Raw genomic sequence first — 24,062 nt, 5'->3', positions numbered from 1 at the left:
TGAAGTAGTTGGAGATGCAAAGACAAAAATGCCTGGAAGGGATATCCTATTGAGAAGGAAATAAGCATTTATTAAGCACTACCTATGTGCCAGGCTCTATGTGAAGCCCTTTTCAAATATTATTTCACTTGATTTTCACATCAATCCTATAAGGTAGGGGTGATTATTACTCCTATTTTACCATTGAGGAAACTGTGGAAATGGAGGTTTAGTGTTTCATCCAGAATCACACAGCTAGGAAGTATCTGAGGGCAGATTAGAACTTGGATCCTTTGGATTGTAGTTCTAGCACTCTCCTCTCATCCCCATCCTCACTGTACTACCTAGCTGCCATTTCTTAAGAAAATATGTACACATAACACAGAGAAACAGTATTTATAAAAGAAATATAAAGTATCTTGAGGTTGGAAGGGAAGCAGCTGGAAGGATTCAGAAAGGTCATAAGCTGCTTTTGTAGGAATTTAATGAGTGGAAGAAAAAAGGAAGTGCATTTTTGGCACAGAATAACAATCGCTGGATCTAAAGCCAGCCAGTTCAACTTTTTTTGTTTTCTGATGAGGAAACTGAGGCCTAAGGAGCCCCCCAGGTGGGTAGCAACAGAGTTAGGATTAGAAGCCAGGTCTCATGACTCCAGAGCCATTGAAATCAGTGGAAACAGACTTGTAAAGGCACAGAAATGGAATATCGAGCATCATGGGAGAGGTACTAGTGAGTCAATTTGGATGGATCTCAGGGTGTGTGTAAAGGGTCTGGGAAGGTAGTCTGGAACTTGGTAGTAAAGGATTGAAATGCTAAAAAGAGGAGCCACTGAAGCTTCTATTGTATGGGGTAACTAACATGTTTTAGGAATAATATCTCAGATTGTTTGACTAAGTTCTATATTCCCTTTTGTTGTTTAACATGAGGTGATGTTTCAACTCTTTCATGAATTGAATTTAAACAGAGTTACACAAAGTCATTAGCCACTCTTTCCCAGAGTACCTTGGGGTATACTATATATACTTATTATATGTTACCTATTGATTTGTGTATATGCCATTATCCCCATGTCACTTCCGTAACATACTATAAGCTCTGTGAGAGTTAGAGACTTATTAATTTTCGTGTTTGCATCCTTAGCACCTAACACATTATGTATTTAACATGTATTTAATATTGTTATTATTTATTGATACATTTAGCATTTAATTTGTTGATTGATTCCCGAAGTTCTTCAGGTCTTGAGATTTTTCTCGATGAGAAAGATGGGAGGAATGTGTGAAAGGGAGCTTCTTTGTGGAGAGTGAGAAGTCTCTCTTTGCTCATTCTCCTTTCTGGATTAAAATGAATCGTTAAGTGTGGGAGTACTGGGTTTACTGATTTGAATCTTCTCCTCTTTCCTTTCAGTAAGTAACCTCTTAAAAAACAAAACAAAACAAAACCAAAGCACCTGCCAACAAACCAATCCACTATGGAATGCCTCAAGACCCTACCTCTATAGCCTCTTTAAGTCACTTTCTCATTTCTTCTCCTCCCCTTTAATTAGTCCTCTATCCTAATACCCTCTCTAATGGACATCACCCCTGCTGTTATTATCCCTCTGTCAACTGCCCATCTAATCTCTGCTGTGCTTCCTATCCATTTATGACCCTTTTGTTTCCTATGGTATCATTCTTTTCAAAATACACTAGATTATGGGGGGAAGGGGAGGAGAGAAACAATCTTCCCCTATAAGGGGATATAAGAAGATATAAGAGAAACACTCTTCCCCTATAAGGATTGGTGGAAGAACTTGGGTATGTTTAAATTGAAAACCTAGATCGAAAATGATAATGGTCTCCAAAATATTTGAAAGACTATCATGCTAAAAAAGGGTTTAGATTCTGTCTGGTCCCCAAAAAAACTTTCAAAACAAAAAGGCTTAAGTCAAAAGGAAGTCAATTAAGGCTTGAGGCAAGGAAAACCTTTCTCACAATTAGAATTTTCCAAAAGTGTCACCGACAGTCTTCAGAAGAATGTGTTTGTCTCTCGCTAGAGGAATTCTAGGAAAGGCTGAGCGACGACTGTTAGGGGATGCTATTGGAATTCTAATTCAAGAGTAAAGTAGGTGGCTTTTGAAGACCTTTTCAACTCTGAAATTTTAAGAGATATGATAGTTCAATATAAAAAGAGGTCGTCTAGTTCATGTATGTCAGAAAAGAATACTGCAGTGACGTGTGAATTCCTTGGGACACGCAATCATTTTGACAGGATTCAGTTTAAAAACAACTCAACAACTACTGGGCTTTGTTTACTAAGCCCTTTAATTGAGATAGTTACGGAATTGATCCAGACATAAGATGATTTCACTTCCCCGACTTCTCATTCTAAAATAAAAGCGGAAAAACTCAAATGGCTGTTTGTTCCTCTGATTCCACCGTTCGGGGTACATGTAGGGGTAAGGTTAGAGAATAAAGTGAGAAGAGGCCAGAGAAATCTGCACGGGTGCCAAGTACAGTGAGCTGAAACCACGGAGGGCGGGATCAGGTCCGTGGTCCGGGAACCTATGGCTGGGGGTGCCCCCCTCCCTGTTTTCCCTGAGCTGAGTCCTCGGCCCGGAATAACGCCTCCTCGGTCTGGCAGATTACATCGAGGATTTCCCGGATACAGTCTCTCAGCTCTCCGGCCCTGCGCCCGGCTTCTCCCTGGTCTCCTGGGGGCGCGAGCAGGCTTTGCTCAGGCTGCCAGGAGGTACCCGAGGCTTCTGTGTCGCTCCCTTCGGAGGAACAGCTCCGGGCGCCACACTCCGGGGCTTCATCCGAGTCTGAATCCGGGGCTGTATGGCGGCGGATGCGGGATACAGCCTCCCGCAGGGCCCCGGCGTAAGGCCCTGGGTCCCGCGCCCAGCCCCGGCCGACGGGCCGCAGGACCCTAGGCGCGGGCTCTGAGTCCCGAGCGACATCCGCGCACCTCGCCACCGTTCCGTTGGGCTCACCGGGGTCCGAGTTACATTCATTGGGGGACACCCCCAGGTCTAACTCCCTGATCGGCAGCCCCAGGATACGGGAGGCGCGCTCTTCCAGTGAGGGGTCCTCCGGGATCCGGGCTTCAACACCCTCACCCCATGCCTCTGAGCAGCCCTTGCTGAGCTGATGAAAGAGCCGGCTATTCTGCAGCAGCTTTTGACAGGGGGAAGTGAAGGCTCGCTCCTCCTCTCCCTCCTCTTTTCCCGGCTCCTGAAAAGCCAGGGAGTTCCCCCCATCCCGCGGCCCCGGGGAAGACAAAATCTGCACGTGTTGGATCTGAGGGGTCGGGATGAACTGGGCCCGAATGACAACGCACGTGGCGTCGATGACAAACACTCCGTTTTCCCCGACACAACTGTGGGGGCTGCGGGGTACAGTATGAGCTCGATGGGTCTCCTTCCAGTCAGTTGGAAACTTGGAAGACCTCTGGTACCCATCCCTCTTTCCCGGGGATTCTCTCTCTCTCGGACTCCCAGGGGCCCAGGGTCTAGGAAGGGTTCGACTAAGCTGAGCTACCTGGTCTCCCGGGGAAGGACCCTCCCAGGCCTTGCGGGACCAGCTCTGTTCTCCTGCTCGTTCTCCTTCGGAGTCGTCTCTGAGAGGGACCTGGGTCCTGGGGGTCGTTTGGGAGATGCCAGAGGTTAATGCTTCTGCTCTCGCGATCTGGTTAGCCCCCGGCTGTGAATAGCTCTCGCTGCAATTGCTAGCGAGCCCCCCGGGAAAGACCCCAGAGACCTTGTCTGAAGTCTTCCCTCCAAGCCCCAGCCCTCCACAAGCTGGAAACCCACCCAAGGTGCCCCGACCCTGCCGGATCCCCCAAGCCCCTAGAACATCGCGGTAGATTCGCGGATCCAGCCTCTTCTTGGGGCGCTCCTCTCTGTCTTTGCCTTCTAGAGTAGGAGCCGGGGCAGGCAGCCGGGGAAGCTGCGGAGGCCGTTTGGCCCCCAAAGTCCGATGGGGGCCATCATAAGAAGGCGGAGCCACGTAGGGCGGAGGCCGGTCGCAGCGCCTCCTAGGGACCGGCCCCGCGGCGCCTCTCAAGAGCAGGTGGGCTTCATAACTGGGAGGCCCGGACGGCCGCCCCACCCGGAGCCCCGCTCGAGCCGCGGTCCCAGGCTCTCTCAGCGACTGTGTTGCTGGACGGGGCGGGCGGCCGGCTGACCCAAGCAACCAAGGAAACTGACGGACCTTAGGCTGGGCGGTCTTAGGGACATTGCCAGGTTCGGGGCGGGACCCCCCTCCGCCCCGTGCTCGGCCCAATGGACTCCGGGGTTCCGAACGGTAAAGACCCGGAGGGCTCCAACTTCGAACCCCACCTCCCTTGCGCCGCTTTCTCTCAGTTTCTTTTGCCTCACGCTCCTGAGAGGCCGCCTTCCTTTTCTCTTGCTCTCTTGGTCGGATCTCGGGTGGATGCCCTGTCCCCCGGTTGGTTGCTTCTTGTAACACTCGGGGCACCCATGCCCGGCGAAGCAGCCGCTCTGGGGGCTTCTGGTCCAGCCCATACCTGGGACAATAAGCAGGAGCCCAGGTGAGCGACCAATGAGGTCGAGGGAAAAGCACAGGTAACCACCGGGGAAGTAAAGGCTAGCCCTGAAGACTAATGGGGTGGGGTGCGGAAAGGTTTGATAGAACCAGGTGGGGGGTGGTGCTCGGGGATAAATAGGAAATATTTAATTGCAGTGAGTCTGGGTAGCTTCACACACGGCTTCTTTGTCATACTTTAATCGTGTAAGCTTCACACAATCCCCCCTCCCCCCGTCGGGATTCATTAATCCTGTCACCTTTCATTCTCCCTCTCCCCCGAGGTAACCTTAGGCCCACCTGCTTTAAGAGTGGGAGTGCAGTGAGGCTTAAGCAGTATCATACAGTCAGTGGCAAATAGTGGAGAGGTCAGGACCTAAAACTGCCCTTCCTTGTACCCGTCTCCCAACCTGTTCTCCCATTTAAGCCCTCAGACTCACCTGTGGCTTGAAGGTTCCTGGACCCAAGGACCCCGGGTAGGGTCCATGGGCTGGTGAGCAGGGGCCCAGCGACTGTAATGACAGGAGATGGTCTTCACTTCAATCACTAACAGCTTGGACTTCTGTACCCACAAGCAGCTGGCAGACTCTCCATCGTGGGGCTTTCTAGGGCTGCCTGGCCCCTTGGAGAATAGCGACCCATCCACCATCCTGTTCCACCCCAACCCCAACCCCCCACCCACCCACCCCAAGAGCCCCCTCCTAGCTTAGAAAGCCTGTACCGGCTGCAGAGCGGCGTACACAAGGACTGGGGATTATATATACCCGAACCCACGTGTATGTCTCTCTGAGTGTATGTATGTGTGCGTGCATGTGACACGGGCAGTTGTTCTGTGTTGCTACTTCTCCCACACAGCACGCGGCAGTTCTCGGTTGCCGACCTGGACACTCCCTGCTTCCATCCCTTGCCCTCAAACCCTTGCGGGATCAATTGCAAAGTGGAGGTTCAACTCGCTATCAAAGGTCATCTATCTCCTCCTCCTCTTTTTCCTCTTCTTTCTCCTCCTCCTCCTCTTCAGCCTTCAGCATTTCTCCTCCCACCCAAGTTGCTGCCTTACTGATCCATTATTCTAGTTAGTTGGGTGGCCAGATACTTGAGTTTCATCTCTGGCTTTCCTTGACTCTAGCCTGTTTCTCCATCTATGATAAGAAAATGTCCCTCGGAATTCAAGGTCTTCGCTCTCCACCCTCTGCTTGTTTCCATGGGTTTGGGGGCAGGGGAAAGGGAGGGGGCGGCCCTAAGGCTCTGGGGGGCTATTTTTAGCCGTGATGCGAGTGCAGATGAGTAACCCGCTACTCAGCGGCAGAGGGAGGAGGCGGTTGCTTCGTGCTCAGCTCAGGAGCTGAGAGCTGCTGTTCCCAAGCTCTAAAGTCCTGCCCCGCCATGGCTCTTTACTTCCTCACCATCGGGGACTCTACGGTTCTGCTGTGGTGACCACAAGATCTTTCACCTTAGTCCTAGGCGTTCCCAGTGGAGGGAGGGCTCATAATAGCTGTCTCTTCCCCCACTAACCCAGAAGGCAAAATCATTCTGTATCATGCCCACACACAGCTCTGGCAAGCCCTGAAGAGTAGGGTAAGTTCCTGCACTTTTAGGAAAAACGGATAGAATGGAAATTACTCCCAATTCTGCACCCTCGGGCAACTAAATGAAAACGAAGGCCAGACAAAATGTTAGGGCTGGTTTCCATCTGCAGGACCTCACCCCCACACTTCTCCTGCCACAGCCTAGGATGTCCACCTGTTACTGGTTCTTTTGGCTAAGATAACGAGAGTAAGAAAGGTTGTTCTAATGCTTTCATGGTCCCTTCCCCGCAATATTATTACAAGCGAGTCCCAACTTTACCATGGCAATGTTAGTAATAACACAGCCCACACCAAACTCACCCAGCAGAGACTTAGCAACCCTTGCATAGCAACCATGCTAACACTTTAAATGGAGGTAGGGAAGGGTGTAGTTCAGCAGATAACATTCCTCCTTTAACAAAAAGAAGAGGTAACAGTAGAGGAATATGGAGGGGACTTCCTCCCAACCCAAGGTTACTTGGGGTTCAGAGACAGCATGGCAGATGGCAAGACATCCTGATTTATTTTAATCTTTTTTTATGAGGCAATTGCAGTTAAGTGACTTGTCCAGGATCATACAACCGGGAAGTGTTAAGTATTTGAACTCAGGTCCTCCTGACTCCTGGGCTGGTACTTTATTCACTGTGCTATCTGCCCCATCCTGAAATGTTTAAAAAAAAAAAAAAAAAAAAAAAAAAAAAAAACCTTTGCATTTTCCCTTAATTAAAACATAAGGGGTAGGTATCCGGTGGGGGGTGTGGGGGTGTGGTCTAGCATTGGTTGTTACCACTATAGAGAATAGATCAACTGAAGGTATTGTCTACTCTTTTTCAAACCTCCTCTGAAATGTCCACTCCCACAGAGGCAGATACAAAAAATTCAAGCATCCCAATTCCAAATCTTCCATTTTCTCATTTCCTCTTTAGAGAAAGAATCTCAATACATTACTTATCTGCCTAATTTTCCCATTCAACCACCCCATTCCTGCCCTGAATCCCTGTACTTACATGGCTCCAGCAATCGTGATAGCAAAGTAAGAGTGAAAGTCTTATCCTACTAGAATCCTAGGTCTTTTTAAAGTTTCTTCTCCAAACTCTCCCCCACTACTCTGACCCCATGGAATGTGCATACTTTCTAACTCACTAATCAACTCAGAAACCTCCCTCAGTTTCAGGAATGTGCTGTTCGGCCTTGTGTAGAATGATGTGATAGTGGCCCATCACAGTAGGATATCTTTAATTAGGGATTATATCCCAGGACCTGTACCACTTCCCCACAAAAGCATACCTTTTCTTCCACAACTTTCCTAACCTGAAGTTTGAGAAAAGTAGCATAGGGAAGATTAAGTCAAGAATCCAAAATGAGTTATTCTAAAACTATCAAACAGAAAAATTCAAGAAAAGCAAGATTGAGCAGAACTCTAGCATTTGACTCCCACTGTCTACCCAACCCCCAACCCTTCCATCAGCTCCTATCCCAGGTCTCCCTAACTCACTGTTCCAGGTGCCATTTGATGGCTTCTGTCTGCATGTCCGTAGTCAGGAAAGTGAGGATTAAATGTGTAACTCTGTAGCTGTTTCTCTCCCTACCCTCCCAAAGGCAGCAGAGACAATAAAAGGGATTTGTAAACTCACACACTGTGCCAGTTCAGCAGAATCAAAGCCTAGTCCTGCCTTCCCAGCACCACTTGGAGGGAGGATTTCCTAGAACATTCATGGCAGGGAGGTGTACTGGGAGATGGTGCTGGGAACTAACTCCTGAATGCCTGAAGAAGAAAAGGGACCTAACAAGGGATTAAGCTCAGGTTCCAGTCGTAACAGAGGGAAAGAAGACTGGGGGCATAGAAAGGCAAAGTTTGGATAAAGGAGAGATGTGGAATGTAATAAATCTATTCTAGGAGAAGGATGTGTGTGGGGCCACAGGTGCAGAGGTCAAGGACATCAGTGCTGAAAGCTCCAAAGAAAATACAACACCAAAGGATATAGATGTCCTTGTCATTTTAATTAGTATCACTATGAAAAATAAATCTGAACCAGCCTTTCTGAACTTCCCTTTCCAACTCCCCAAGACATGGGAAGCAAAGCAGGGGAAAAAAAGATCAAGAATTCAAAGGCTACGTACTCCCTCCTCACAAACATCATTATAGGAGGAAATGGCACTATTCTCCCCCTCCCGCAACTCCTTTTGTAGGAGGAAGAATAAAAACATATTTTACCAAGTTTCATGGTACATTATTTCAGGAGAACGAATTAGAGTATTTGCTGAGAGGATTGGGAATCTCTTAGAGATCAGAATTAATTAAGATGAGGGGTGCCCAGTATTTCAGGCAGAGGACCAGTGTAGATGATGGGTGCCTAGAGGTTACTCCTTCAAAGTGTGCCGGTTTCTGTGTTTTCCAACACCTTTATACTGGCTCTGTAAGGTAGGGTGAGTGGGTAAGCTTCATAAAAGGGTTCCAAGCCTCTAATATCCCAGCCAACTAATCAGAGGTATAGTGCATTCTATGTATTCCTCCCAACTCAGCTCATGGTTTCTCTCCACCTCTGAGCACCAAGGCCTGTAGTATGTCAGAGAGTGACACGATGCCCTTTACCACATTGTTTTCTTCCACAACCACCAGCCGGTGAACCTGATAGAGGATGACAAGAGAGAAAAGAAATGTTCTTTCAGTCTAACCTCAATGATGAAACTTCCCTATTTCCAAGCCTCCCCCTTCAATCTAAGTAGTCATGGTTTTCCCTTCTTTCCCAACTCTTTTGATTCTCCTTCCCCACCTCAGCTTCCACCAGCCTGTTAATGATGGTTTCCAGAGTTTCATGCTGGTAGCACTTGAGTACACCCTCAAAATAGTGGGATCGATGCTGTAGTGCTTTTGTCACAGATATATCCAAGTTGTTATAGGTCTTTTCAGCTGCCAAGTTCTGGGAAAATGAGGGCAAAGAGCCCAAAAAGCATGGTTTCCAATTCCTCAAACCCCATTCCATCCCACTCCATCCCCCTAGAAATGGAGAGTTCAGAACTGGGTCATCTCCCAAGCCACACTTAGTGAGTAAGGGATTCAGTTCTTTTTTCACATCAGGATGTGGAGGCCAGTGTCTCCAAAGCTCCGGAACCCACAAAGAATTTCCTCCATTTCCTTCCCACATTCCCCAATCCCTCCTTCCTTTTCCCTACCACCTGGTCCCTCTGAAGTCACTCACAATGACATCAAATTTGGAGTAGATATCCACCACACGCCCTGTGAAAATAACCAGGGCTTGGAATCCAGCAATGGAAAGCCCGTCACTGCCCACAAGACATCCCTGGGGACACAGACTTCCCCTTCCATCCCTTCTTTTCTCTCTCCCCAATTTCTTACCTTTCTCATCTACCACAGGCAAGGCAGAAACCCGGTGCTGCACAAAGATGCCCAATGCAACATAGACAGGTGTGGTGGTACGCACAAGAGCAATGTTGGCATAAGTGCCTATCTGGAGCTCCTCCAGAGACTTAGACATGAAGTCCGGTTTAGGAAACTCTGCAATCTGGTGGGGAGACCAATAACTAGGCTTCCAGGTCCTCCAAATGGCCCTCACACACCAAGTCCCCAACTCAGCCCCGCTGGGCTTGAATGCAGTATATGTTGTAATGGGAGAAGTCAGAGAGGAAGAGAAATAGCACTTACAAAGAGCTTGAGGAACTTGAGGATACGTTTGTGGGTGAGGATATACAGAGTGTTGCCAGAATCAGGGTCAATGACTGGCAATCTATGGATCTTATTTCGGATCAGTGAGGAAACAGCATCAAAAAGGCTGTGTAAGGAAGGGGTAACACTCAGCTCTAGTTGTAAGTTATAAAGGGTTTGGAGGCAGTGAACAAGGTCAAACCACCCCCAAGGCATGCATGGTTGGGAGTCACTCTCACTATCACCACCACCACTCTTTCTGGGTTCCTTTTGAGGATGATATTTTTCCATTTTGAAAAAGTGAATGGCAGCTCACCTGGCATTAGGAGAGATGCAGACAAGGGGTTTAAAGGAGTCCTGAAGATATACCTCTAGGAGGAGAAGAGATGGTTTGTATACAAAGTACCGCTAAAGAAAAAAGCTCCCCAAGGAAATGTTCCAACACATTGTTTCCCGGTGATCCCCTACCTACCTCTCCAAGTTTCTATCTTATGTTCTTCGAGCTCGTAGATCTGTACCTGGAATTGAGGTAACAGTGTTCAGGCTTTTATCACTCTGTTTCATCAGCCCCTGAGAGTCTGTTCCTTGGAAGGTAGAGCAGGGGACAAGAACTGTACCCTATGGATGGCAGATTGAGATCACAAAGACACTGTGGAAAATCAGTGAGCAAGTTTTGGAAATGGGAACTAAAGCGGAATCAGTGGTCCCTGACTTTAGCATCAGAATCAAAGGGCTGTGGGTTCCTTACCAAGGCTGATTTGTAGTAGCGATGTAAAATATTTATGAAGTCAGTGATGGTCAGCATGCCTGGAAGCCAAATGGATGCTTAGCAATTAATTGTATAGCCTTCCCCACAACCCTCAGATGAGGGAATCCCAAGTGCTACCCTCCATGCCTAGGATGATATCATTCATCCCATGTACTCTTGCTTACCCACAAAGCTCTGTTTCTTGCTGTCCCATAATGGGGCCGCCCGAACTCCATTTGTGACAAGGGCAAAGAAAGCTTTTTTTACCTGCAAACAGGATGTGGGTAATAGAGAAAGAAGGATAAGAGACATAAGCAAAAAGAAGGGTAAGAGCAGCCCTACAAAGTAATGGAATGAAGTTTATAAAGCTAGAGGTCTCAGAGAAAAGGCAAAGGATAAAAGCCTCACTCACCTGCAGGGAAGTATCAAACACAACCAGTTTGGAGCTTGTGGGGATCAAGTCGTAGCATCGATGGGATTTCATGAAGCAAGTATAGACAGCACTGTTGGATTCTGGGGTCTCTGCATAGCATGAGGAGGTTAATGTTCTCCCTTCATTCTGCTGTCCCATACCCCCACCTTTCTATTAAAGAGGAAGAACACATACTCGAGGGCTGTAGTTTCCCAAATCTCTAAGGTTTGCTTTTCTTGAAGCCCTCCCTATTTCATCTTCTTTGCTCTTCTTGCTCCCATCAAACTTATTTTCAGTTTCCCCAAGTTAGAGACTATTCCATCATCTTTTAGCAGGACTATGCCAATTCCTGTCAGGTAGAGAATGATCTACTCAGGAGTTCTCCATAGAAGAATGTTTTGGAAATTAAATCTGAGTTGTTTTTTCATAACTTCTATTTATTCTTTCTTGTTCTTCTTCAATAGGAGAATAATTGCAAAAGAGTCTTGTAATTCTTCAAAGAGCTTTTGATGGGAATATGACTGACTGCCTTAACCAAGTCCTTCTATTTCAATACCATGTGGGAAGGGACTTCTTGCTTCCTATATTCCCCTCTGACCCTCTAAGGCTTTGAGGATAGGCATAAGGTCAGATTATGCTGGGTACAGGATCCTGGAAGTCTACTTGGAGGGTAAGAAAAATCCTTATCAGTAGTCAGGTCTTGGGAGAGGGGGCGAGTTCAGGATCCACTGAACACCGAGACCATCTCCAGCTAAGTCTTTTTATCCTTTGTCAAGATAAGAAAATATCCATGACTTGCACTGCCTTAACTCATAACATCTTGTACCCAGCATGTTTTTATTGTTATTTTGAAATAAGGAAGAGACCTGCCTCTTTTATCCTCAGCTATTATTTCAACCCCCAGGGATCCTCTGGAGTCCCTGAGGCTAACATAAAGGTCTGTCCTAGGAATGGGGGGGCAGGAGGAAGGGGAGGAAGAGAGCATATTTAGAACCTCCTAATTGGCTTTCCACTCTTAATTCCTCCTTCATACTGCTGCCCCAATAATCTTCCTAAGACAGTAATCTTTTCAACAGTTTCCAATGGCTGTTCACCACTTAATGAAGTAGGGTTCTCCATGACCTTTCAACATCCTACCTACCTTTCTGGTCCTATTTCATACTATAAATTTTCTTATATTTTACTTTCAAGCCAGACTAGACCAACTTCTATCTCTTCCTTTCAATGATCTCTCACTCCTCTCTAAGCCTTTACTTTTTCTCCTGTTTAGTTTAAAATTCTCTACTTTTTTTCTCCCAATGCTGAAAATCTTCCCTTTCCTTTAAAACTCAACTTTGATACTAATTCTTTCATGAATTTTTTTTCTCTTCTCCCAAACCAAATTGCTCAAATTTCACATGCGAGTTTTCCTGGAACACTTTCATTATCATAGTTATGTGTGTACATATCTTTCTTTCTACTCATTTAAATGATACGTTCTAGAAAAGCAGTGTGGCATCGTAGAGGATTGCCAGGAAGCCCTGGCATCAAGTCAACCTGGCACATGCCAGCTATGTGACTCCAGTTAAGTAGTCCCTTAACCTGTTCGTACTCTAGGCAATTCACAACACTAAAAATTGTAAGGAAGATACTGATTGGATTGGCAAATGGAACTTCTCAGTTGATACCAATGAAACCGCAGGTCTAGTCCTGATACCTTTCTTCTATTATCAAGCAGTCGTGTCATATCTGGATCCTTAACACCCAGGGCAGTAGCCTGAATATAACAGGTGATTAATCAAATATTTTTAGGAATAAAAATAAAGGGAAGAACATTTCATGATTTCTTGGGAAGTTCTAAAGCTTTTCCCATAGCAGAAAGGTGCAGCTGTAAAGGTAATTCAGGCTTCGCTTGTATCGCTTCAGAACAGATAGTTTGGGAACACTATAGGAATGCTAAACCCTGTGTCTTGGATTTTAGTACTATATCCCTAGTACATTCATTCCTGACTTGAGAGGCTGAGTAATTGCAGAAGTTTTCTTTTTTTCTGTTTTTTTTCCCCCCCCCTGAGGCTGGGGTTAAATGACTTGCCCAGGATCACACAGCTAGGAAAGGTTAAGTGTCTGAGACCACATTTGAATTCTGGTCCTCCTGAATTCAAGGCTGGTGCTCTATCCACTGCGCCACCTAGCTGCCCCAATTGCAGAAGTTTTCAAAGCCATCCCAGAATTGGAGACACACACTCAGGCAAAAGCCTGGTGGTTCCTGGTGGTGGTTCTGGGGTCTTCAATGAGTGACAAGGATTTTTAAATGTAGTCTTCCAGCCTATAGTTCTCCTACTGACAACAGTATAGAACCCTACCCTAAAAGCCTAGCTACTCTCTAATTATGTAAATCACTTATGATAATCTTTTAATAAATACTACTATAACCCCAAACTTATTCCTGCAGTTCTGTATATAGAACACACGTCTTAAATTGTTTTGCAGCTCCACATGGGATCTCATAACTGAATGTGAGGATCCAAAATTATGATTTATAATCAGTACAATCAGTAAATGTTGGGTTTGCATAACTATTTTATAAATTTATATGCCCAGGGTCATGTAGACATTTCTTGAATAAAAAGGGATTGGGAATGGAAAAAGCTTAAGAAATCCTGATCCGGAGAACTATTTTACTGACAAGAGTACTGATTCTAATTCTTAGGAAGTGGCCTAGCATCTCTGGCTGTTGACTCAGCCCTGACATCTCCAGGATGTGTAATGTGAGAAAAACAAAACCTATTAAAAATGAAGACAAATTACAGTCTAGCCATGGCTTCTCAAAGAAGCACTCATCTTTCTTTTATACCATAATGAAATACATTACCTTCCAGAGCTGGGGTGCATTTTTCCATACCACTCTCTGGAATGCTGACCTAGAAGGACAAACAAAGAAACTAAGACTAACTGAGGGTCTACTAACCTGGTTATGTTCCTTATGGTACCTGAATGTACCCCTCCTCCAGCAGTAAAGCATGGCAGGATAAAAGAAACAAGACTTCAAAACTGACACTATCGATTCTGGCCCAGGCTAGGCTTCAAAAGCTTCTGAGAAGGTGGCCCAAAGTGTGGGCCTATGCTTGAGTCCCAAAGAATTTGCAATGGGAATCCAAAACAGGTCAGTGGGATACCACTTCCTTCCCCAAGTACTAACTTGAATGTAAGAACCAGGTTACTTTACCCCTATTGATAGCCAGTCAATTATTAGTTGAATAACTGAAGGGTAAAATCAAAAATCTGTTCTGTAGCTAAGAAGCTTCTTTCCAATCCCTTTAGTCAATTCAGTGGATCAGGCAACAAGCATTTAAGTGCCTACTACATGCCACAGGCACTTCTCTAAGTACTGGGGACACAAAGAAAGGTAAAAAACAAACAGGAGTTCAGTCTGATGGGGAAACAAAAAAATCAAGGGAACAAAACATTTAATAAACATTTTTTACCATGTGCCAGATACTGTGCTGAGCATTTTACAGATATTTTCTCATTTAAGTCTCACAACATGTAAACAATTATGTATAAATAACGTATATACAGGATCAATGTGGGGTCATATCAGAAGGACCACACTAAGGAGGACTTCTTGCAGAAGGTGGAGATTTTAATTGAGATTTGAAGAATCTCAGAGAAGCCAAGAGGTAAAGATAAGGAAGGAGAGTATTCCAGGCATGAAGGAGAGACAGTGAAAATGCTCAGAGTTGGGAGATGGAGTATCTTGTTTGAAGAACAACAAGGTCAGTATCACTAGATCTCAGAATATGTAAAGGACAGAAAGATGTAAGAAAACTTCAAAGGCAGAATTGAGCCAAGTATGAAAGACAAACAAAGGATTTTATATCTGATCTCAGAGAAAATATGGAACTAAAGATGTTTATTGAATATTAAGAATGACATAAGGAAGGTAGAGGGGCAGTTCTGTCTCTTCCCCTAGCTCAGCAGGAACCAAACCTTGGATAAATATCATATTTCCCAAAATTTGGCACCTCTGGTAATGTCAATGACACCCAAAAGGAGTGATGTTGATTTCTAGCTGTACTAGTAGCTCCAAATCAACATGCTCAAGAGAATGGTTCCGAAACTACACTTCTGTCCTGCAGGCTTTTTGCAAAAATCTGAGGTCTTGACTGGGATCTTTTGTCTGGCTAATGATAAAAGGGCAAAGGCAAGCTGAAAAAAAATTGCTATGTAAACTTAAGGGAGTGAAATAGACACAGATGATTAGACATTTGTATACAATGGCTAGAAAACTGGGTTTGAACAAATACAAATCTATATCAATGTATAGATTTAATCAGAGGCAAACCTGGACAACGACACAATGACAGCCAGGTTTATATACCCCTTTAAAGTTTTAAAAAATCTTTACCTACATTATCTTGTTTGATACATTAAAATCATTCATGAGATACAAAGAGTCACTTAGGAGAACTTGTCAATAACCTCAAGCAAGAACAATCAAATAGTTACTGAGTGCTTACCGTGTGCCAAGCCCTGAAATTAACTTAAGAATTTCCCAGGGTGGGAAAGAGGCAAATAGAGGGTTAACAAATAGCCCCGGTTCTCCCCAGGTCATCCCCCCTGGGTTGGCCAAATACTTCTCTAGCCACTTCCTTAAAATGCAGGTTAGGGCCCTGTCAGGACACACCTCATCCTGAATTTTACTCGGCAATTAGACTGAGAACAGTTTAGTTCTCCGTGAGCCCTTGGCTGTTTCCACCACAATCCTTAATTTCCAAGCCCCACGTCACACAATCTTAACATTGCAAGGGATTTTGGAGATCACTGGGTCCAACCAGGCCCAGAGAAGTGAATTGACTTGCCCCCAATCAGTTCATTGATGGCAGGATTGTTCTCCCGATTCCCAGCCCAGTCACGAATGTTTTCTCAAATTTACGGAACTGACCGTCTTCCCCGCGCAATTTTTTGGGAAATATCAATTTTCACCTTTGCAAAGGAAGAAAACCAACTTTTGTTTGTTTTAAAAGAGGAGTTTAGGGAGGACTCGGAATAGGAGTAAGAAAAAGGCGGGACGATTCATAAAGGAAGGACAACCCGCAATGGGAACGCTTCCCAAGCATGGGCTGGCACTAGGGGCCTGTGCCTGGGCTCCCTAGCTCCGGTAAATCAGGAGCCTAGAGCTGCTCCTCCCTGGAGGGGGTCCAGGGCCTAGGAACGGGAGACTCGTAAGTCCAGGTTGAAACCCAGCTCCCTGAAGCCTTGGGGCCCAGGGACTTCTCAGCGTAGGGGCCGCCCCGGGCTCGCAGAGACACAGAGGTCACCGGTAAGGGCCAGCCCAAGCAGATCCTTTCATCTCGCGCCCCGCCTCCCCCCAGCCCAGCATTAGGATTGGGGTTGGAATCCGGATCAGAGGTGCCCCCGCCCAGCACTCCGGCTCGGAGCTCGTTCCCTCTCACCGTCTCCATCCCGCTCCACGCCAGTTCCTTACGTGCCCTCCGGATCGCTTCCTAGATCCGCCCCCGTCGTCACTTCCGTCACTACCACTCTACTTCCGCCCGCGCCTCGAGAGGACGCACGGCCTCCGCCCTTCCGGTAGAGACTAGTCGCTTGCTAGCAGCCGAAGGGGCGTCTCCCTCCCCTCCCCGTTGCACGCAGCCTTGGGCCGCTGACGGTGGCGCTACCGAGCGACTCCAGGCGACTTATATTTAAAATGCTTTTTCTTTTTTTATTTGTCCTTTAAAAACAAACTTGGAAGAAGCAAAATCCAAAACTTGCCCTTTGCCTCTCACAACATAAATTATGTACAGTTCATAATGATCGCCGATACAAAACATGCCACGGACAGGGGCTTTGGGGGCGGGATAGGCGAGGCCTTAAAAAGGGGGGGAGGGGAGACTCATTTCATCTGTTGTTACGAAGGACAAACCTTGCTGTACAGCATACACAACACAAAATAAAGTCTTCACGGGATTCACACTTGTCAGCGATTTTTTTTTCCAAGGGAGGCTGAGGGAAGGAAAAAGGGAAGGAGGGTCCTGGAAGTGAGGGGGTGACCATAAATGGGAAAACTGAAAATCGAATATGTGCAAGTGTGAAAGCAACCCAAAATACAAACACGGGGGGGGGGGGGGGGGGCGCGGAGGGGGAAGGGGGCGCTTCCGATGCAATTGTACAAGCAGGGAACTTAAAAACAAAACAAAAAACCAAAATTCCAACCTTGCAGCTTGGGTCTGAGTTATAGTTTATATAAAAATTAAAAACTGTATAAGGTTTCTTCACTAAGATCTACAGGACTACCAGATACCTAGCATATGCTTACAAAGTCTGACCCCCCCATGCCCCTATCACTCCCCAATCCCAAACCCTAAACTGGGCTCCAGCCCAGTCCGGAGCCAGACCTTCTGGGGCCAGTTACCAATGGGTATGGCCCAAGTGCTCGCCACTCCCAGAAATGTAGGCCTTTTGCTTTTTGGAAAGGAAGAGGTCCAGTGGTTGGGGGTGGTGAAGAACAAGGGGAGGGGGCTGGGTGATAGTGGTAGAGAAGCCCAGTGTCTGGCGCTGCCAGCTGATTTACAGCACCTTCTCTTTGCTCCTTGTGGAGGAAAGGGGAAGGGGAAGAGAAAGTTCTTTTAAACTTTTGCATTTTAACAGTTGAGAAAACAGCTTTCCCCCCCCCCAAAAAAAAAGTCTTCCACTTCCTCCCCCCACTGCCACTCAATCCTGTCTCAAAACAAAAAACTTAAAAAAACAAAAAAAAACCTAAAAACATAACAGCGATTAGGCTCCCTGCTCCAGCCTTCTCTGCTGGCATCACCTTCATCCTCATGCTCCAAATGTTTTGATTTCTTTAAAAATAATTACAAAATGCCCTTTGCCCACAGCCCCTAGAAGAGAGAACTGAATAAAAACTTCATCTTCAAACCTATGGCTCCCTACCAGAGAGGGGCTAGGGGTTACTCCACCCCACCCCTATCCCCCACCCCCACTCCAGGAAGAAGTTCAATCAACTGCAGCACAAGTTTAGGGAGGGAAATAGGAAAGGAGGGAGGGGGGACCCGTCACCCTCTGGCTCCCCTAGGGGCCAGCTCACTTTTGTGCGTTATAAAAGTCCAACTGTACATCTGGGAGTGGGGAAACTGAGCCCAGCCCTTGTCCCCTCCCCTCACCTTTACAGCAGTCACAGCCAGGGGAGTGAGGGGGGGAAGGGTGAGGAGCAGGGCAGCAAGTCTGGGATAATGGAGGGCAGCCCCCCCACAAGGGGAGCTCCGGGTGTCCCTCCCCTCGTCCCCTACCATTTATAAACTGGTTTTGTAAAAAGAAAATAGATATATTTATATAGAATATATAAAGCACAAAAATTAGTAGTTTTACATTTGCTCTCCCCGGGGGTGGGGGGAAGAGGGGAGGGTTCTCACCTCCTGCTGGCCCCCCCATGCCCCACATGACTATATACAATCCGGCTTATAAATAGATAAATACCCCCCCCACCCTCCCCACGATGACACTAAGCTCCCCTACCCCCAACACCTCCCTTCCCACCAGACCAGCAGCAGTTTGGTGGCTGGGGAAATAAGTGAGCTCTGGGCCCCAACCTGCCCCACAGGGAATGGGTACACAACTCAAGACAACCTCTTTTCCCCTCCAATTCCAGGGAGAGGCTGAGGGAGGCACTGGGCTCATGATGGGGTTGGGAGTACAAGAGGAGGACACCCTGGTTCTGAAACACAACCCCAACACTCACCCCTCCCAACTTGTTCAGAGAAGGAGAGATGCCCAGCCTCTGAAGGGATGAAGGGGTCATCTTCTCTCAGTTGCTTCCCATCAGCCCTAGTCACTACCCCATGCCCACAGTTAAAAACAACAGTTTTTTTTTCTAAAGATTTTCCTTTTTTCCCTCCCCTTCCTTCTACCCCCAATTCAGACGGGGTGTGGGGGTGTGGGGGGAGTTGAGGGATTAGAGGGCTGGGGAAAAGGGTCTCACATTTCAAAACAGCAAAAAATCCAACACTTAAATGAGGTAGGTGTGGGTGCAGGATCTCCTTGCCCGGCTTGCCTGCCTTGCCCGCCCCACCCGGGCAACTGGGTGCCTCTTTCCCGTTCGTGTTGCATTTGTCAGAGAGGAAACAAGGAAACACAACCCAGAAAGAGAGATGGAAAGAGGGACAGAGAAACACAGAGAAGAGGGAGACAGAGAGAAAGGGAAGGAGGGGATTAGGAAGTGGGGACAGGACCCAGCGGGCAGGGGCCAGGTGTGGGGACCCAGCCTTTGGGATTGTCAAGCTTAATCAAGTCTCTTTGCAGCCTTGAGTTGGGCTGGGGACGTCAGTGGGAGCACTGGGGCTGGGAGACCCAAGCTGCCACCCTCCTCACTGTCTCTGCTGCCTCTCTCTACTGGTAGTTCCCAGCCCATGTCTACCCACCCCCTTTCCCCCCTCCCCCCCGAACCTGAGATGCCCAATGGCTGTTTCTGTCTGTCGGCTCCTGGAGCTGGGGGCAGATATGACAGCCTGGGGCCTGTGGTGGGGGAGGGAAGTTATCCCTGGTGCCCAAGATGGGCACTGCCCCGGGGCCTTGAGCCCCAGCCTGCTCCTGGGGCTCTGGTCAGCCAGCAACTCCAACCCTGGGTCCTGGCTCTCTTCCCCTTCAACCCTTTTGGGAAGGGCTTTGGAGGGCTTCCCCCGCCCAGTTGCTTCTGAGCTTAGTTCATCCACTTCCGGCAGTTCCAGGCTCCACAATGGCAGGGGATTTTGTGCTGATCATCCTCAAAGTCAAACTGATAGTCATAGGTCAGCTAGGAGGGAAGGGAGAGATAATCAAGTCCAGACGGATTTTAGGACAAAAACAATTCAAAGGAAACCACAATACCAATCACATCCCGCCTAAGACTTCACCTTACCTCCTCTCCTTTGGGGATGCGCCGGCTAGAGATGATAATGATCTTATCTTCTTTATCAAAGGTCACAACCTCTGCCACACAGTTGGGGGCACATGAATGGTTTATGTACCTGAACCAGAAAAGACCAGGGAGGGGTCAGTGTCAGGGGAGTCTGGCTTGAAGGCCAGTTGGGTCAGGGCCAGCTCTACCCCTGGTATGTCCTTGTCTGCCTGTCTGTCTGTCTTACCTGGCAGGCCCTCCAGTCAGTGTGGCATCAATCACATGCTCATTGTTTATCCGAAACATATAGATACCTCGATTCTGTAACGAGGAAGAGAAGAGAAGAAACGGATCGAAACAGAACTCCTGGATCTTCCCAAAGGTTTCTTCTTTTCCCTTTGCCAAGTGCAGCCCCAGATCATACCGTCCACCCTTGTCCTCACCTGCTCCTCATAGATCTTCTCACGACGGTTGGCCACCTCATTGCGGATGATGGTGCCAATGTACTCAATGACCATTGTGTGCTTCTCCAGGTCCTTGGCAGCATACAACCCCAGGCCCTGAATTCGAGATCGAGCCAGGTAGACGTTGTTCTTCCACTCAGTGCGCAGCCGCCGATACTGGGATGACTTGGAGTGCACAAACTGTTTGCTGTACGGGGTGTTGGTCTCACCTGTGAAGGTGCTCTGGTAAGCCTTGGACATGCTGGTGCTGTTGAGGGTGTGAGGCCTGGGGGCAGCAGGAGAAACAGCAAGTCAGACCTCTCCTAGAATAAGTGGCCACACAAATCATCTGCACCCACCCCCAACCCTGAGATATGGCAAATGGGGTATACATACAGCCCTGGGTAAATGGAAGCAGAGTCCTAATTTACTCTAGGGGTCTCCACCATGATGGGGGCAGCAGTTAACAACCATTTGCCCCTCCATTCCACTGGGTACAGAAAACCTGAGATGGGTCCAGGTGTCAAATAAGCTAAACTTCTCCCATTCCCTGGTATGTGAACACACTGACTGACATTCTCTCATGGCTAGCCTGACATTCATGCTCTTCCCTCAACTACCACTGGACCAGACCCTGTCTTTTCATCCATTCACATTCTGAGTGGAGAGAGAATTAAAGCTGTTGATACTTCTGCCTGCCTTTTCCCAGCCCATAAACAATGTAGACACGGCGAAAGACTGCAAAAGAGCTCAGCTCCTGTTCACAGGGCCCTTTCAGCTTAAAGACAACAAACTCTCCCCCTAAGTGAGGATAATATGTCCTCATGTCTCTGCACAGACTAATGCAGGGAAGTGATGAGTGATCTGTTTGGCTCCAGTTCCCTCCCCTTTTCCCCTCCTCCCTGCTTATTCCCCACCCCATCTTTTCCTTTTGCAACCCCTTAAGCTGTGTTCTTGCCTGTTATCTCAGCATCATCACAGATCAAGTCCAGGCCTCCTTGTTTGGGGCTTGGTCACATACAGTGACAATTCCTTTAAAATCATTTCTCACATCCTATATCCCAGATGGAGAGCTAAGGTCCACTATCGGCATAATGGGAAAAGCAGCGAACCACTCAAGAGACCAGGTTCTAGCTATGGCTTGTATTTTTGATTTGCTGTGTGACCTGGGCAAGTCAATTAACTCGCCTGGGCCTCAGTTTTTCTCATCTGAAAAAAAGGGGCAATATCACCTGCCCTACCTACCTCATAAGGTTGTTGTGAGGATCAAATGAGATAATGGATGTGAAAGCGCTTTGGGGAAAAAAGTATAAGATGCTATACAAATGGGAGGTTTTAATAATCTTCCAATTACTATTCCTGGAGACACCTCAGCCTAGAGGAAGTGAATTACCAGCACTCCAGGGTGCTTCTGAAGGCTCCCTTTTAAGCTCACAGCCCGTTAGAGAAGGGAAAAGCAAAGAACTGCTGGCTCCCTCATCCATCAGTCACACCATTAAATACCTGCCTACTGCATATCTCCCCAGCAACACTTTCCCACCTTCCCCTTCCCTCCTCCAAACTCTTAGCTGATTAGGCAGGAAGGACAAGGCAGCTTTCAGGGGCCCCCTGGCTCCAGCCTCTTCTATCTAACATGTCTGAATGATTTCCCAACCTTTCCAAGGGAAAAGATGTCTCAATTTTCAACCCATTTCCTCCCCTCTGTTACCCCAAGATCTCCAATCCTCCATCCCTCCCAAAGCTGGTTCTATCCTAACCTCAAACCACAAATAAGCTCACCGTTTGTAGTGAGTGAGAATTTTGGGCTCAGAGCGGGCACAGCCAGTAGGGTTGATCATAAGTGGCAATTCCATCAATGGGTGTCGTCCATATCGAAACAAGTAGTTGTGACAGCTCTCCACCCCAGGGAGCTGTGGATAGAATGAGCAATCTACCATAGCCCAGGCCCTTGGGAGCAGCAGCACTACACCAATGAGCCCAGCCTGCCCGCCTCCCTCCTTACCGATTCTGCAATCCGTAGGACAGCATGTACTGTCAACCCAAAGAGCTCTTCTCCCTTAAGATACTCCGGGAATAACCGAAGCATGTCAGCTTCCTTGCGCATGGCAGCCACTGGCTCAATGATACGGTTCCACACAGCTGAGAAGGAAATTGAATGACCAAAGAGCCCGTTTCTCTCCCCCCCCCACCCTCCAAAAAAATCTGGATTCTCTCAAGATATAAGACCTATTTTTAAATTTGTGACTCCCATGACAGATGCCTTGACTCCTTCTCTCTAAATCAGGATTGTTCCTTTGTGAGCCAGTTCCCCTGTTCTACAAACAATGAGGAATATAAAATAGGAATTTTAAAAAAAACTATCCCTATTCCTACCCACAAATATAGCCAACATTGGTCAGGACTTCAATTAATACTAGTTCTAAGTAAGGGCGAGTTAGGATCAGGCTGAGACAAGCCTGAACTCAATCTATGGGGACAAGGAATAGTTCTCTTCACCTCAAATGAGGAAGGGGAGCAGCAGGGAAGATTAAGGTAGAACCACAAAAAACTTGCCCCATTTCCTGAATGATTGACAAAGGAAAAGGAAGACAAAAAAAAATCATAGACCTCTGTGGATTAGAGCTAGAAGGTAGTTCTTCCAACCAAAGAGAGGACAGGCAAGATGAGGCTCCCACCCAGTACATGATCCCTTAGTTCCAAGAGCCTCACCCTGGGGGGATGCATCAGTGAAGACCAGGTCCTCCAAGCCCTGTTCCATGACCTTGATGATGAACTCGGGCCGCCCATTGTTCTCAATGATGGAGCAGCGATAACAGCATCGGCGGTTGTTGGTACGTAAGCTCCAGTAGATGCGAGTGGCCTCATAGCCAACAGGGTAGAGGGCTGTAGCACTGTGGAAGTCGGCCATCTGGTGGGGCAGGAGCTGCCCGATGGCATGGAACACCAGACCCCCTACCCGGAACATGTGGAGCCGCTCACCGCGTTGGATGATGCTGGCAATCTGCTTTACCTCATCCCGCTCAATGTAGACACGGCGAAAGACTGCAAAAGAGCTCAGCTCCTGCTCACAGGGCCCTTTTAGCTTGTGCAGGGGGCACAGCATTGTCTTATCCTTGAAGAACATGCACTTGGCCCGGATGGCACAGGCAAAGTGGTAGACGCTGGGACAGCGCAGTCTGTTACAGCTGTTGGTGGCTCCTGTACGCTGGCACAGCGAACACTTGGTCAGAAGCCCCCGGTGAAGGGCCCCCTCGACATTCATCAATGCTCCCCCCTGAGTTTCATAGACCTCTGTGGACCACAGGGCACAGTTGAGATGAACCCACAGGTCTAGATCTAGGTTGAGGAGCCGGGCAGGCCCATCGGTAGCGCCATCACCCTCTTCATGGCAGAAGCAGCAGCGCCGAAGGTCACGGGGCACTTTGTCAGGTCGGAGGGCGGTGCCCAATTGCTCCATGAATTCAGCTACCTCCCGTTCACCCTCCCGTCGCCCACTGCCCTTCTGGATCGTCAGCAGTAGCCGTAACCGTTTCCAGCGAAGCCCTTTCCATTTCTTTAGCCGGGGAGGTCGAGAATCCTCGCCTTCTTCAGGGGGCCGTGCTCTCGGCTTGGGGCGAGCGGCCTCGGGCATCGGAGGTGAGGGAACCAGGGGTGGAGGTGATGGGGCCGAGGGTTCAGCCGGGGGGCTGGTGGGGGAAGGAGCTGAGGGTGAAAGGGGAGGGGAAGGCTCTTCAGGGGGTGGGGCAGAGAGCTGACGGACATCCAGGTTGGAGACGTTGTGGATGTAGCAGTGTTGGGCAGGCAGCTCTGGGACAGGACTTTCCTACAAAGATAACCCCACACCATCAGAACCAGCCCATGCTGGTGAACA

At 47.8% G+C, this 24,062-nt stretch overlaps 3 protein-coding genes across 8 annotated transcripts in view; all 3 read right to left on the bottom strand.

The window, feature by feature from the left end:
* Positions 1–2,264: 2,264 nt before the first annotated feature.
* DDN (dendrin) lies at positions 2,265–7,908 on the bottom strand. 5 transcript variants are annotated; one of them, XM_074270490.1, is made up of 3 exons: positions 7,566–7,908; positions 4,946–5,017; positions 2,265–4,488 (listed from the first exon to the last, which is right to left on the bottom strand). In XM_074270490.1, exons 1-3 carry the CDS (start codon positions 7,598–7,600, stop codon positions 2,523–2,525), a joined length of 2,073 nt encoding a protein of 690 aa, XP_074126591.1. In that variant the 5' UTR covers positions 7,601–7,908; the 3' UTR covers positions 2,265–2,522. The 5 variants fall into 5 exon arrangements, with proteins under 5 accessions (XP_074126591.1, XP_074126593.1, XP_074126592.1 ...); XM_074270492.1 differs by lacking the exon at positions 7,566–7,908 and adding an exon at positions 6,392–7,554; XM_074270491.1 differs by lacking the exon at positions 7,566–7,908 and adding an exon at positions 7,078–7,554.
* Positions 7,909–8,052: 144 nt separating this feature from the next.
* PRKAG1 (protein kinase AMP-activated non-catalytic subunit gamma 1) lies at positions 8,053–16,448 on the bottom strand. 2 transcript variants are annotated; one of them, XM_074270495.1, is made up of 12 exons: positions 16,330–16,448; positions 13,746–13,794; positions 10,895–11,004; positions 10,668–10,749; positions 10,483–10,541; positions 10,207–10,252; positions 10,051–10,105; positions 9,735–9,861; positions 9,429–9,594; positions 9,271–9,308; positions 8,845–8,991; positions 8,053–8,699 (listed from the first exon to the last, which is right to left on the bottom strand). In XM_074270495.1, the coding sequence occupies exons 1-12, from the start codon at positions 16,336–16,338 to the stop codon at positions 8,595–8,597; spliced, it is 993 nt and encodes a 330-aa protein (XP_074126596.1). In that variant the 5' UTR covers positions 16,339–16,448; the 3' UTR covers positions 8,053–8,594. The 2 variants fall into 2 exon arrangements, with proteins under 2 accessions (XP_074126596.1, XP_074126597.1); XM_074270496.1 differs by having other exon boundaries at positions 10,895–11,065; positions 16,330–16,389.
* A 2,870-nt stretch (positions 16,449–19,318) lies between these two features.
* Positions 19,319–24,062, bottom strand: part of KMT2D (lysine methyltransferase 2D) — a 36,055-nt gene continuing 31,311 nt past the window's right edge. The window contains 7 exon segments of the mRNA XM_074270497.1: positions 19,319–19,664; positions 19,770–19,878; positions 19,996–20,069; positions 20,192–20,477; positions 21,971–22,101; positions 22,194–22,330; positions 22,901–24,014. Coding sequence (XP_074126598.1) covers positions 19,572–19,664; positions 19,770–19,878; positions 19,996–20,069; positions 20,192–20,477; positions 21,971–22,101; positions 22,194–22,330; positions 22,901–24,014 — 1,944 coding nt within the window. The 3' untranslated portion in view covers positions 19,319–19,571.

This window comes from Sminthopsis crassicaudata, chromosome 5 (assembly GCF_048593235.1).
Source record: "Sminthopsis crassicaudata isolate SCR6 chromosome 5, ASM4859323v1, whole genome shotgun sequence".
In the NCBI taxonomy this organism is placed as follows: Eukaryota; Metazoa; Chordata; class Mammalia; order Dasyuromorphia; family Dasyuridae; genus Sminthopsis; species Sminthopsis crassicaudata.
Note: the sequence above shows the minus strand (reverse complement) of the source record. Positions and strands in the feature narration are given on the sequence as shown.